Source organism: Leopardus geoffroyi, chromosome D1, assembly GCF_018350155.1.
Source record: "Leopardus geoffroyi isolate Oge1 chromosome D1, O.geoffroyi_Oge1_pat1.0, whole genome shotgun sequence".
Taxonomy (NCBI): Eukaryota; Metazoa; Chordata; class Mammalia; order Carnivora; family Felidae; genus Leopardus; species Leopardus geoffroyi.
Genome location: NC_059329.1, coordinates 46,756,437 through 46,769,599, shown reverse-complemented (window position 1 = coordinate 46,769,599; position 13,163 = coordinate 46,756,437). Strand labels below are relative to the sequence as shown.

The 13,163-nt window shown below is 37.1% G+C and overlaps 1 protein-coding gene across 12 annotated transcripts in view; it reads left to right on the top strand.

Annotated features, from left to right (window-relative positions):
• CCDC83 (coiled-coil domain containing 83) overlaps positions 1–13,163 on the top strand; it is a 68,275-nt gene that overhangs the window by 28,420 nt on the left and 26,692 nt on the right. For all 12 annotated transcript variants that reach the window (XM_045483753.1, XM_045483749.1, XM_045483747.1 and 9 more), the window contains 2 exons: positions 5,490–5,574; positions 10,687–10,849. In XM_045483753.1, coding sequence (XP_045339709.1) covers positions 5,490–5,574; positions 10,687–10,849 — 248 coding nt within the window. The remainder of the gene's footprint in view (positions 1–5,489; positions 5,575–10,686; positions 10,850–13,163) is intronic.

Below are 13,163 nucleotides of genomic sequence, written 5' to 3'. Positions count from 1 at the left end.
TACCTCAACATAATAAAAGCCATATATGAAAGCCATACAGCTAACATCATAGTCAGTGGCAAAAAACTGAGAGCTTTTTCAGGAAGGTCAGGAACACGGTCAGGAACAAGACAAGGATGTACGCTCTTCCCACTTTTATTCAACATAGTCCTAGCCACAGCAGTCAGCTAAGAAAAACAAATAAAAGGTATCCACAATGGTAATGAAGGAAGAAGTAAAACTCTATTTGCAGATGACTTGATACTATACATAGAAAACCCTAAAGACCCCACCAAAAAACTACTAGAACTGATTGATTTATTCAGTAAGGTCACAAGTTACAAAATAAGTATACAGAAGTGGATTGCATTTTCTATACACTAATAATGAAGTTGCAGAAGAAAAACTTAGCAAAAAAATCCCATTACAACTGCACCAAAAAGAATAAAATAGCTAGGAATAAACTGAAGGAGGTAAAAGACCTATACTCTGAAAACTATAAAACACTGATGAAAGAAATTAAAGATGACACTAACAAATGGAAAGATATTCCGTGCTCATGGATCAGAAGAACAGATATTGTTAAAATGTCCATACTACCTAAAGCAATCCACACATTTAATGCAATCCCTATCAAAATACCAACAGCATTTTTCACAGAACTGGAACAGATAATCCTTAAATTTGCATGGAACCACAAACAACCCTGAATAGCCAAAGAAATCTTGAAAAGGAAGAACAAAACTGGAGGTATCACAATCCCAGATTTCAAGATCTACTACAAAGCTGTAGTAATCAAAATAGTATGGTACTGGCACAAAAATAGATACATAGATCAACAGAGTATACGTGTGTGTGTGTGTATGTGTGTGTGTATATATAATATATATACACACACAATATATATACAATGGAATATTATTCAGCATTATTATTCAACATATACAATGGAATATTATTCAGCCATAAAAAAGAATAAAATCTTGCCATTTGCAACAACATGGATGGATCTACAGAGTACAATGCTAAGTGAAATGTTAAAGAAAGACAAATACCATATGATTTCACTTATATGTGGAATTTAAGAAACAAAACAAATGAACAAAAAGAAAAAAAAAGAGAGAGACAAGCCAAAAACACACTCTTAACTATAGAGAACAAACTGATGGTTACCAGAGGGGGTTGGTAGGGGTATGGGTGAAATAGGTGATGGGGATTAAGAGTACACTTAACATGATGAGCACTGAGTAATGTACAGTATTGTTGAATTGATATATTGTACATGTGAAACTAATATAACATTGTATGTTAACTATACTGGAATTAAAATTTTTTAAAAAGCATGTACTTCATTCATGCATTTACTGAACAAGTACTTGAATATTTACCATGTCCAAGGCAAGTGCTAAAGGACAACAACAAAGAGACAACCTGGTTCCTGCCCTGATGAGACATGGGAGACAGACATTAGACAACTAATTCAAGCTTTTTTTTACAAAATTGCATAGCTGCAATTAAGACACTATGAAAGAAAAGTGTAGGGTCCTGTGTAACAGTTTAACTAAAGGTTTAAACTATGGTCAGAGGTGTCAGGAAAAGCTTGTTGAGGAAGTGACGTTGGAGCTGATCTCTGGAAGAGGAATAGGTATTATGGAGAGATAAAGTAAAAGAGAGAAAAGCTTATGGAAAAAAATGCTGGAGTGAGGAAGAGGTTTCACAGCCCAGGAACTGAGAGAAGGCAGAGTGAGGGAGAAAGGGTAAGACTGAACTGATGATGTATGCAAGGGTCAGATAAACCGAGTCCAGTGGAATATTTGGGAGTCAGTATGAGAAAATATTTATTGGAGAGGAACAAGACTGAAAGTGGGGAGCCTGGAATGCTGGTGACTAGCCTGTGACACTGGGCTTCAAGAGATTTGTTTTTAACAACATTCAGATAAAATCTACCTCCTTCTTGAGAAACTCCAAATCTATCTGTCTGTTCTTTTTAGAGAGCAGTTGACTGAAAGGGTCAGAACACTGAGAAACCCAAGAAGGGACTTGTAACAAAGTTCCCTTTTATTTTTTACTTGAGATAACATCAAGTTATAACCAGAAACTACCCACACTCATTTGTCAACATAACTGAAAACTTCCCTCATCTTCGGAGAGGTGGACAAAAAGGCTCTAGGAATACAACCTGCTCTCTAATTTGCTGCCATGGTTTACAATGATGACATCCAAATACAACCGTTTCTCTTGTAGGTCAATCAGAGGCCAGTCTTTAACAGAGGTTTACAAAAAGACAAACATTTAAAAATTCTCATGATCTAGCACAAGATATAAACTGAACATCTCATGCTTTTGTTCTCTGCTTTGTTAAGACTAAACAAACAATCTCATGGGCTGAAACAGTCGAGGCCTGACTGTACCATACTCTGTTAGTGACACTTGACTCATTCCAGGTGTTCCCAGGTGACAGAACTTTTGTCACATGACAAATTGGCCAAAACACCCACCTCACCATCTGAGAAAGGATTGTCCAAGGGTCCCCTGGAAGTATCTTCCTTCTCTCTTACACAATCTTATTTTAGAACAAAGAGCTGGGAGCACATAATAGGTAATCAATGACTTCTGAACAACTGAACATTTTTTTAAATCTATCCCAAGAAAATAAGGTCATGAACCTCTATGATTGTGAAGAGCTGAAACTGTCAATGCCAAATCTATAAAGTGACACCATTTCTAGGTAATGGTGGTTTTTATTTTTTCCTTTGTACTTGTTTTCCCCCCAGTTTTCTACAATGTGTGAATAGATCTAGAAATAGGTATAGATATTATTATAGGTTAAAAAATAGATAAAAGTATAAAATTTTTAAATCCAGATTTATCTATTTTCCTTCTGAGAATTTTCAATGAAATTGCATGGAGGGAGAAAGTTGACACATTAATAACACTTTAATAATACAGCGAGGTAAGGGGGAAGGTGACACCTTGTATTACTAACCATTTCATATCACTGTGCTTCAGAATAATGTGTATCCTTTCCAAACGGCTTTAATATCTATTATCTCATTAGTTTATAGTCCAACTTGCTTCAGCATTTAGTGTGACATGTGGGCTACTATGGCATCTGAGAAAGTTATAAAAAGGAAAAAGTATATAGAGAAGAGTGAAGCTTGAACTCCCACAGTGGCTAAGAGTGTTGAGTTCTGAAGTTCAGTTTCATCTTCATGAGACCTAAGGAGGTTGAAGTAAATTCCAAGGAAAGACTCAGCTAACGTAGACCTATGACTACCATGTGAGCCACAATTGAGCCAATGAAGCCACCAAAATCTTTTGGGCATTTCAGAATCTCCCCCAGGCCTGCCGGTGCCATTTAGATCTTTCTGAACAGCTCACTGCAGAAGGAACAAAAGACAGAGCCCTAGGTCATTTGCCCCTAACTGCTCTGAGCAGAGGGGTGGCTGGCTGAAGTGTAAGGTTGCCAGATACAGCAAATAAAATTACCGGATGCGCAATTAAATTTGAATTTAAAATGAATATGAAATAATTTTTTTTTAATGTAAGTTTGTGCCATGCAGCAGCTGGGGTTGGGGCAGGATGTAGTCTCTGGACCCATCTTTGTATACTCAGTCAGCAGCAGGGAAGGCTCTCAGTGAAGCCATTAGTAAGTCTATTAACTAGACCATCCAAAGACTCTCTCAACCAATGGAGACTACATATTTGAGATTCATTTGCCTGCTTCACCCATACTGAGAGTTAGGTTGCCATATTTGTAATTGCAGAAATTGCCTAATGTGTGAACATTTGCATAGCCTTTTTTCAAATAATTCTCATAATATTTTTTATTTTTCTCCTTAAAATGGGAGGTAGAGAAGGCACTCCTTCAAAACTTTTGCATACCTAAGCTTTAGGTGAGAAGTAAAAAGATGGTTTATACCTACCTATAGACTTATTTATTATTATTGTGTGGAAACCACCCTTCCATTTAGCCTGTTATTTCCCCCATAACAATGGGTAAATAATATGATTGTGTGTTTACTTCTTTATTGTCTAATAAAATGTAAGCTCCTTGAGGGCAAGAATCACAGAGGTCTTGTTCAACACTATTTCCATAATGCCATAAACAATACTGGGCACAAAGCAGCAGCTCATTAAATCTTGTTATTTTTGAATGCATGAAAGGGAACAATGGTCAATTTAAATTGTATAATTTTTGAACTGAAAAACTAAAGAGCTCATCCCCTTCAATTCTTTTACCTACAGAAGAGTAAGGCAAGGCCTAACTAGGTGAAGAGTCCTTGGGCAGTTAGTGGAGAAGCAGGCCTGAAATCCAAGTTTCATAGTATCCAAACAGAGTACTTTTGCCACTAAAATGGATTGCTTGTTTTGTTTTTATGTTGCATTTTCTCATTATTGGGAAAGAAGGAGCCTTATTTTTCTCTTTACCAAATATGCAATATCACAAATATAAATGGTATTTTGGAGGAAGGGCTGAGGATATAAGACTCACTTCAACGAAATTTACTAAGCACTTACTCTATGCTAGAAACATTCACATACAATTTCTTATTTTAATCCTTATAGGATTAGGGCTAGGTATTGTTGTCACCACTGATAGCTTGGAAATTGATGCTCAGAGAAGTGACTTGCCTGAGATCATGTAGGTAAGAAGGGACAGGGACAAGATTGAAAACAAGAGTTGCTCAATCTTTAACAGCGTGTCTGTTCACTACACCACAGAGGTGCTATATATTTGTTTTGTTTTGTTTTGTTTTGTTTTGTTTTGTTTTGTTTTGTTTTAATTGAGGCAAGGTATTTACATGAAGTTGTTTCCATTGTGTTACTTTGGTCTCAGATTTAAAGTTACAAGATGTACTGGGTAGTAGAGATATACTTAGCACTTCAAATATTTATCACATAGCCCACATCAAAGTCTTCCTGCACCTTTCTGTCTCTCCTTTGTATCTGACAGATGCTCAACAAATACTTGTTGGGTATTAAAGAAATGTGTTTGTGTCAGGAAAGTTTTTATTATTTATAGAAGAGATGGTGTGCTAAGGAACTTGAACGAAAGATATGCCTAGTATATCTTTCTCTTTCAAGAAGATGTGCCTGCACTTATAAAGCCTTTGTTTTGTCATTTTTGTTTGAAATATTTAGATTTCTAGAAAGCAAGTTTTCTGTATGCCCTTCTTTAGGTTCCCTTTAAGCTGAATTATTTATAGATAGTTAGAAAGTATAAAAATTATGAAGTACAAATGGGGATTGATTTAAGAAAAAAAAACTTGAAGTTATCTCTCCAATATATATTTTAGTGAGGAAAATATACTCAGAAACACACACACACACACACACACACACACACACACAAATCACTTAAAAAGTTTTCTGATCCCTAAATGTGTTTTTATAATGTATCTAATACTTTATTTCAATTCAAATAATTTAGTTTAAAATTTTAAATTTGCCCCATTAATTTTCCAAGATAAATAATTGTAAAACATCTTATCTTTGTTTATTATCAGCTGTCAAATAAAGGAAAATGCAGTAGAACGGTTTATGGCTCAAATAAAGAGACTTAGAGAAAAGAACCAAAAGTATCATGAAAGAGTGAGTATAACATTTAAAGCTTATATCTAGTTATTAAACATTTACACAAATGCTTTAAAAATTGTGAATTATGATGACATGTACTCTAGGAAAGTATCTTCTTTAGTGCTTGGAATTGATTAATTTAAAATCTAAGTTTTTTGTACATGTAAGGCAAAAGGGTACTGCTGTTCCTATTATATTAATTACAGTGTCAAAGGAAGTCAGCTTGAGCTGTGTTATTTAGACATGATGACATTGAGTCTTGTGTTAAAAATTTTAAGGCTCTGAAACCACATTTATCATTTAATTTCTTATTTAGCCAAATGATAAAACATTGGGTCTCTGTTTTTAATTTCTATATCTTTTTGCTCTTAGATTTTCAGAGTGTGCATATGTAAATATTATTTGAAAAGTATAATCTCAGTTGTTAAAATGACTGATGTTTAAGATGATATGTTGTATTTATAAAATCAGATTGAAATGAATATCAAAGTCATGCTGTATATGACTAAGTGATAATTAACACAATTTTTCCCTTAAGGGGATAAGGAAACGCTGAGACTATTCTCTACTAAAACATTTATATGGACTCTAAAGCTTCCACAGTTAACTGTTTTATTTGGCTTTTGTCTAAAATGACTATATCTACAAGTTTTAATGGAGTCTGGGCTCAGAGACCTGAGATTGCATCCTGACTGTACAACTTAAGGCTGGTAGCATTTTGGCCAAAACTGATGTGAACCCCAGTTTCCCTCCTATAACATGGGATTCCTGTCTTCCAAATAGGGCTAATTTGGTCATTCATTCAGCAATATTTTGGGGACTAGACATGGTGGTGATATAACTGTGACCCTGACATTGTCGTGATTCTCAACGATCAGTTACTAAAGTCTGTTGATCAGAAACTCAGGTCTGTGGGTGAAAATGGAAAGGGGACATTTGGTCTAGGTGCTTGGATGCAGGTTCCACATGATGAGCTCCACAGCACATTAGATGAGTGAACTGCCGTCAAGGACCAATGCACACCACCCAGTCGTCAGCACTGGGACTTCCATTTGGTTGTGCAAATGACAACAGATCAGGACTGAGGGATCACTTTCCCATAGCCCCTCATTTGAAGCCAGAAACAAAATTCTTATTTTCATGACTATGGGATAGGCCTATGTCTTCTTCTGGGGTCATGTGGACCCAGCAGTGACGAACATGGAGAGGCAGACTAGTTCCAGCTATGTATCTATTTCTTTCCATTTATGCCGCTACTGCCACAGTTGAGGCTGCCACCAACTCTTACCCATCCTTCTTCTATTCAGTACATTTTCCACAGTGCAACCCTTTGAATACCGTAAACCTTTCAATGCTTAAAACCCTACAGTGGCTTTCTATGGTACAGAAAATTAAATCCATGCTCCTTACTAAAGTCTTTGAGGCCCTACAAGATCTGACCTCTGCTCACCTCTCCAACCTTGTCTCCAGTTGTTCCACGCTTTGCTCACCACTGCTTCTTTTAAATCTTGGAAAACCCAGTCTTGCTCGTTATTGTACCTTTCTTCAGGCTGTTTCATCCTCCAGAATGCTGTTCTCTTGGCCAGCTCCTTTTTGTTCTCCCAAACTCAGCTGGAATGCTCCATACAAATGTATCTCCATTATTAAATTGAAAGCTCTTTAGGGAGCAACAATCAAATCTTACTTACCTTTGTTTCTCTGGAAGGGCCCAGCATGAGTCGGTGTTCGATAAATATTTGTTGAGTTGATTCACACTAACACCAGTGAAGGAAACATTTTTGAGGTCACAGATATTTACTTGCTAAATTAAATATGACTCATTAACAAGACCTACTTTTTCTCTTCCATTAGGTCAAACTCAGAAATCCTTCCTCCCCATCATGTCCTCCTTTGTGTGAATTTTGTATGGACTGTCACTTCATTGATTATCTTTCTTTCTCTCTGTTTGTATGCTCCACTCATGTCATAGACATTTCATAGTTCACTGTGTCCACTTCCTTACCTCCATTTCAACCTTTCACTCGTGCTATTCCACCACACCTGCTAGGACAGAAGTTATTAATGACCAATTAGCCGGGTCCAATGGCCTCTTTTTAGTCTTTAATTTATTTCTCGTGCCTTCATCATCAGCCCTGTCATCTTGAAACTCTCTCTTCCTTTGGCTGCCAGCACATCCTTTAATATTCCCCCATATTCTCCAACCATTTCTTGTTTTTCATTCATTGCTCTTTTCCTGGAACCACCCCTTAATTAGGTATTTTCCAGGGTTCTGATCTCCACTCTTCTCTTTAAATCTAAAGGCCTTACTTAACACTATGGCTTCAAATGCCATCTGTCTGGTGATAATTCTCATATGTATATGTGGCAAATTTTCTTAATACTTACCCACTAAAAACAACTAAAATGAGCGTATGTAAAAACTGGTGAAATCCAAATTAAATTCTCTAGTTTACTTAATACCATAGTACAAATGTCAACTTCTCCATTTTCAGGTGCTGTGGTTATATAAGATGTCATCATTGGGGAAAGCAGGGTGTAGTAAGGCGAAGCTCTGTGTACTATTCTGGCAACTTCTTGTTCTTGCAAATCTTAAAAAGTTAAAAAGGCAGAGCCCATGAGATGGCCTTATAACAAAACAAAATCAGTTCTTTCTTTGTAGTTTATTTATTTAATCTCCTTTATTCTATTTTTATGGTGTGATAATGGTTTGCTTTGTAGGATAAATGTTTTTTTTTAAACACGTTGGTGAATATAGCTAACTAAATTGTATTTCATATATCACTCAAAATAATTTTTCATATATAGTGAATTTTGTAACATGTTATCAGACACATGTCCCATCCACTTATAATTCACTATGGGATTTGGGAAGTTTAATACAGATGCTATTAAATTTATATATAATGCCAAATATGATTTAGTCATGTTTATGTAATTTTTGAATACAGCTTTAGGACATATGATACTATTTTAATTTATAAATGAAAATATCATATGTTTTAAAAGGATAGTCATTGTGTTAAAAATTTGATCTAAGAGGACTGGATTCACTTTGACAAGTATTGTGCTAAGTATGGAAAGTAAAAGGAAAATTTGTTGATTCATTACACACTATTCTTTTATGAATTATATGTAGTGGTTTTTAAATGATCACTGTCTTGGGTATTCTTTGCCTATTTTTCAGCTGGAATTGATTTTGAGGCAATTATTGCCTTACTATGATTACCTAACATAAATAAAATCAGATAAAGATTTATTTAGTATTCGGACTATACTTGATAAAGGAATTTTCCATTTCTACAAAAATAAGTGGAAAAGTCCATATTTAGAAAAAGTATTAGGAGTGCAATAGTTTGGCAAGGGATATTTCCATTGCTATTATTCAAGTTTCTAAAAATATTTCATTTTCAGATAACTCATGTCGAGCCACAGTAATTCAATTTATTTATAAGAAAAGCAAAACATGAATCAATTTCATTTAAGAAAATGGAGTTATTTGAGAACTGATTAAAGAGCAATAAATTGTTTATCAGTTGCTAATATTGATTGATCTTCATTTTTTAAATTAAACTTTTTTGAAATAATTACAGATTAGCATGCAGTTATAAACAAATAATACAGAGAGATCCTGTATACCCATACCTGGTTTCCTATAACATATTACAGAACTATAGTACAATATCACAAGTAGGATATTAACATTAACAATATTGACATTGATACAGTCAAGGCATAGGACATTTCCATTAACACAGGTGTCTCTCATATTATCCTAATATAGCTACTCACTCATTCCCAATTCTGCCCCTTCATTAGCTCCTGGCAACCATTAACCTGTTCTCCATATTTAGAATTTTGTTATTTTAAGAATGTTATATAAATGGAATCATATAGTAAGTAATCTTTGGAGATTGGCTCTTTTCATTCAGCAGAATTCTCTGGAGATTCAGTTTGCTGCATGTATAATTAGTTGGTTCCTTTTATTCATTTTTATTTCATGATATGAATATATCACAATTTATTCAACCATTTACCTTTTGAAAGACATGTGAGTTGTTTCCAGTATTTGGCTATGATAAATACAGTTTTGTTAGCATTGTATTAATGTGAATATAAGCTTTCATTTCTCTGAGATAAATGCCTAAGAGCCTAGTTGCTGAGTTGTATGATAGGCAAATGTTTAGTTTTATAAGAAATTGGCATCCTTTTTAGCAGAGTAGCTGTACCATTTTACAAAGGAGTCAACTTTCAAGAGGAAGAGAGAAAAGAGGGATAAGGGGGGGAATAAGAGAGCAGAGAAGGAGAGAGTTTGAGAGAGGAGGGGGAGAGCAGATTTATAAAAAGTTTTTAAAGCTGAGATCTGACAGCATGTAAGGCTCTGGTCCAGATGTGGCATCCTGCCTTGGCTGTTTGGTCATAAGAAAAAATTAAAATCCTCTTTCTGCTTAGGCTAGTTGCAGTTAAATTATTACCTTTGCAACCAAAGCGTCCTTTTTCTGAGTCTGTTGTCCCCATGAAGCCGGAACTCTGACCATGGACACCTCGCCTTACATCTTTTAACCTCAAAATGGAGACCAAAAAACATGTTTCCATCAGTTTCAGTGAAAGTATTTCCAGGGAAGGACTCTGAGCATATGCTTGCTTGAGACAACATGCTCAACCTGGACAAATCCAGTGGCCAGGAGAAGGTGCCACTGTATTTTGTGTATAGTGTTCACTGATGTACTCCTAGTGTCTAGAAGACCTCCTGGCACATGGTAGATGCTCCATAAATACTGACTAAATGAATGACAATCGCTGGAGAAGAATGGTATTAGTGGGAGATTGAAGAAATTGGCCTCCAAGGTCTAACTTTAATGTTCACTGATCCTATAATAGAGTGATAGACTAGGAAATTAATAACACAATTTTTTTAAATGTAACTTTCTATCCAATAGTTACTATGTTGATGGGTTTAATTTTATTTTGAGTCTTCCATATTCCATAAGCTTTTAGAGATATTGTATAAACTTACATCATTAAATGTTTTTTTTCTCATTTTGCAAGCCTCAGTGTGACTCTGTTTTGAGGCAAATCAATGTAAATACTTGAGCAGGTGCTGTTACCTACTGTTGATTGTCATGACAGAACAGACGCTTGAAGGATGAACAGACTTGGCACATACGGAACCTACTGAAAGAGCTGAGCGAAGAGAAGTTGGAAAAATTACCAGTTGTAACAAGAGAAGATGTTGAAGAAGCAATGAAGGAAAAATGGAAGTTTGAAAGAGACCAGGAAAAAAACTTAAAAGGTGACTTAGGAACTTGGAAAATTATAAAGCTGCATCAAATTATTTCTTGAATGTGTTAATGCTTTTGTCTCCTAATATGTTCAAAATGCCATGAACATGTTTCAGATGAGATCATTAACACCACAAGCACACACACGTGTGGATAAATGGACAGGTGAGGGAAATAACAAGTGGGCAGAGCTACTGAAGCCAAGTGAGGAGGAGGAGGAAGGGCACTGATCAAAAACAAAGACAGAAGAAAACCACCTGGGTCTTGACACTAGATAACATCCTGTTAGCTACCACCCTGAAGTTCTCACAGTGGGGATTTGTTCTTTCTTGGGGAAATTCTCTTGTTTGGCAGTTTCTTTGACTTCAACTTCAGTTCAGACTTGGGAACAAGGTGAATATTACCATAAAGCTTCCCCCCACACCAGTATTGCTAAAGGAGCAAACACTCCCATTTAGGTGAAGAGAGGGATTAGAGTTGACCAGGGGGAAGGTTGGCGGACATGGATAGAAATGATGCTAGGTGTAGAAGATGAAAGACCCAGGATTTCCCAGGAGGCCCAGGACCCTCTTGTCATGGGCTTAGGAAATACCGTGGTCCTGTGGGGAATTAGACATAGCTTTGACACATGCATTAAAAAGAGATTTTCAGGGCGTCTGCGTGGCTCAGTGGGTGGAGCAATTGACTCTTGATTTCAGCTCAGGTTGTGATCTCACAGTCATGAGACTGAACCCTGAGTCAGGCTCCACACCAAGCATGGCACCTGCTTAGAATTCTCTCCTCTGCTCCTCCCCAACTTGTGCACTCACACTCTCTCAAAAAAAAAAAAAAATGTTTTTCATTCCTTTATCCTCAACTTGCTGCTAAGATTTCCAGAACCACTTTTGCCAGGACCTCTATAAGTATCATCTTAGCTAGGAAGCTGGAAAACTTGGGAAAAGACATTGAGTGTTCTCAGGAAGCAGTACTAGAAGCTGGGAGGCAAAACAAGGACTTGCTTCCCTGAATGTGTCCCAAGTATTTCAGAGAGCCCACTTACCCAAGCACTTGACAAAGAGCGAGCACACCATCTGTAATTATTTTTGGTTTTGAATGAAATAGTTAACAACACAAAAAAAACGGCAATCAGAAAACTTCATTTTTAGGGGTCTCCACAACTGTTCCCATAAGCCTGTTCTGACCCATCTTCTTATGGGCAATGATGATGTCATGAGGTGGTAGATACTGTATTTCTCAGGGCTCCTTTCCAGGAGAGTTCTGCTTATGCTTGGAAGGAGTACTTTAATAAGTCCCTTGAGGTGGGAGTGAGACCACAAAGGATACTCAAATGCGCTCATGAAACTGCCTTCGCAGGGAAATGAGCCCAGCTAGCAGAGGTGTGCCTGTTTATGGTTTGGGCTGAGTGATGGAACGTGTGTGTCATACGAGACTGGCGCCGAGCTGGGTGACCAGGCACAGAGGAGGAGTGCTGGGCATGGGAGGTGATCCAAGAAAGAAAAGAGCCCACAGGTGCCAAAGGAGAGAGAGGAAAGTGAGAGGGCAGGTGGCTCTGAAAAGGCTTTCTGATGCAGTTCTGTCAGGTATCAGGTAGTCGCTTACAGGCAAGCCAGTTTGGGGTGGCAGAATCTCAGACCCAGCCAGACCTACAGAGTTAGAATCTGCATTGTGACAGACCCTAGAGGATCCCTATGCGTAGGAAGGTTTGAGAAAGACTGAGGTAACCCTTTTTTTTTTTTTTTCCAACTTAGGACTCTTTAGTCTCAAGGATAAAAATTTAACCCAAACTATAGCCTAAGCTTAAGGAGGATGTTAATTTTTTCATAAAATCAAACAGAAAAGGCAGATTGCTACTGACCTGGACCCACCAGAGCCTCACATACTGTTAGAGTTCAGTTTGTTTGTTTTTTTAATCTATCTCCTCTGCTTCTCCCTCTTTCTTCCCCCATTGTCCTCCTCCTCTACCTCTTATCCTTCTCCTCTCTCTGTCTTCCCCCTGAAAGATGGCTCCTTTAACTGAAGCTATTGTCCCCAGGAGGCTGGAACTCTGACAATAGACACTCCTCACCTTACATCCTTTTAACCTCAAAATGGAGACAAAAGAGACATGTTTTCCACCAGTTTCAGTAGAAGGACTCTGAGCATGTGCCTTCCTTGAGACACATGCTCACCCCTGGACAAATCCTTATGTCCAAGAGAAGGGACCACTGTAATTGGCCTACTGATTTGACAAGGGGTAGGAGAAGGGAAGGGAGATAGGTTCTGGGAAAGTATAACAATAGCCGCTACATCCACCTCTTTTCCAGAATCTTCAGTGACATTAACCAG